At 51.3% G+C, this 1605-nt stretch overlaps 1 protein-coding gene across 1 annotated transcript; it reads right to left on the reverse strand.

Annotated features, from left to right (window-relative positions):
- Positions 1 to 458: 458 nt before the first annotated feature.
- LOC148592972 (olfactory receptor 14C36-like) lies at positions 459 to 1394 on the reverse strand. The gene has a single exon (XM_088533021.1). The coding sequence runs from the start codon at positions 1392 to 1394 to the stop codon at positions 459 to 461; it is 936 nt and encodes a 311-aa protein (XP_088389147.1).
- Positions 1395 to 1605: the final 211 nt, after the last annotated feature.

Below are 1605 nucleotides of genomic sequence, written 5' to 3' on the forward strand. Positions count from 1 at the left end.
CTGCATCAACATGGTCTCTGGATCAGAATCGGAAGAGAGATACCTGAAGAGAAATGGCATGAACTGAATTTTTGATATTATTTATTTTATCAAGAGTGTAAGAGAGAAAAGGGAGGGAGGGAGGGAGGGAGGGAGGGAAGGAGGGAGGGAGGGAGGGAGGGAGGGAGGGAGGGAGGGAGGGAGGGAGGGAGGGAGGAAGGAAGGAAGGAAGGAAGGAAGGAAGGAAGGAAGGAAGGAAGGAAGGAAGGAAGGAAGGAAGGAAGGAAGGAAGGAAGGAAGGAAGGAAGGAAGGAAGGAAGGAAGGAAGGAAGGAAGGAAGGAAGGAAGGAAGGAAGGAAGGAAGGAAGGAAGGAAGGAAGGAAGGAAGGAAGGAAGGAAGGAAGGAAGGAAGGAAGGAAGGAAGGACCCAGCCTGTATGCCAAGTATATGGGAATGATAAGTGGATACACATGGAAAAGTTACTGGTTGGGATATTGTACAGACTGAACAATTTTCTGCAGTGCCTCCTTGAGCTCCTTGTTCCTCATGCTATAGATGACAGGGTTCATTGTTGGAGGCAATATCGAATATAGAACGGCCAGTGTCAGATCTAGAGTTGGGGAGGAGATGGAGGGGGGCTTCAGGTAGGCAAACAATACAGTAATGACAAACAGAGACACCACGGCCAGGTGTGGGAGGCACATGGAAAAGGCTTTGTGCCGGCCCTGCTCAGAGGGGATCTTCAATACAGCTCTGAAGATCTGCACGTAGGACAACACAATGAAAATGAAACACCCAAAGGCTAAACAAACGCTAACCACAATAACACCAGCTTCCCTGAGGTAGAAGTCTGAGCAGGAGAGCTTGAGGAGCTGGGGGATTTCACAGAAGAACTGCTCCACCACATTGCCTTGGCACAGTGGAATGGAAAATGTGTTGCCAGTGTGCAGGAGAGCATAGAGCCAAGTAGTGGCCCAGGCAGCTGCTGCCATATTAACACAAGCTCTGCTGCCCAGGAGGGTCCCATAGTGCAGGGGTCTGCAGATGGCAACGTAGCGATCATAGGCCATGACTGTGAGGAGAGAATACTCTGCTGAAATGAAAAAGGTAAAAGTTAAGACCTGTGCAGCACATCCCCAGTAGGAAATGGCCCTGGTGTCCCAAAAGGAATTGGCCATGGATTTGGGGACAGTGGTGGAGATGGAGCCCAGGTCGAGGAGAGAGAGGTTGAGGAGGAGGAAGTACATGGGGGTGTGGAGGCGGTGGTCGCAGGCTACGGCTGTGATGATGAGGCCATTGGCCAGGAGGGCAGCCAGGTAGATGGCCAGGAAGAGCGAGAAGTGCAAGAGCTGCAGCTCCCGCGTGTCTGAGAATGGCAGGAGGAGGAACTCGTTGAGGGAGCTGCTGTTGGACATTTGTTCCTTTGCAGCATAGGGGCAATATCTGAGGAAGAAGAGACATGGACAAGTTAGAGAAAACTTCTCTGAGCAAAACTTGCTCATATCCTTGCCCAAACACACACTCATTGCCTCCCCCCTCATTTTAGGAGGACCATCCTTGAACTCTATGGCTTCAGCTCTTGGCCTTGATGCTGGGGGAGCAGAGCTGGCCTCTCCATCTTCCTTG

The sequence above is a fragment of the Tinamus guttatus genome, unplaced genomic scaffold (assembly GCF_059628265.1).
Source record: "Tinamus guttatus ecotype Peru unplaced genomic scaffold, ASM5962826v1 Tinamus_guttatus_pri_ptg000474l, whole genome shotgun sequence".
Lineage (NCBI taxonomy): Eukaryota > Metazoa > Chordata > Aves > Tinamiformes > Tinamidae > Tinamus > Tinamus guttatus.

Coding starts and splice junctions, on each gene's coding strand:
- LOC148592972 (XM_088533021.1), bottom strand. CDS start 1,394: ATGTCCAACAGCAGCTCCCTCAACGAGTTCCTCCTCCTGCCATTCTCA.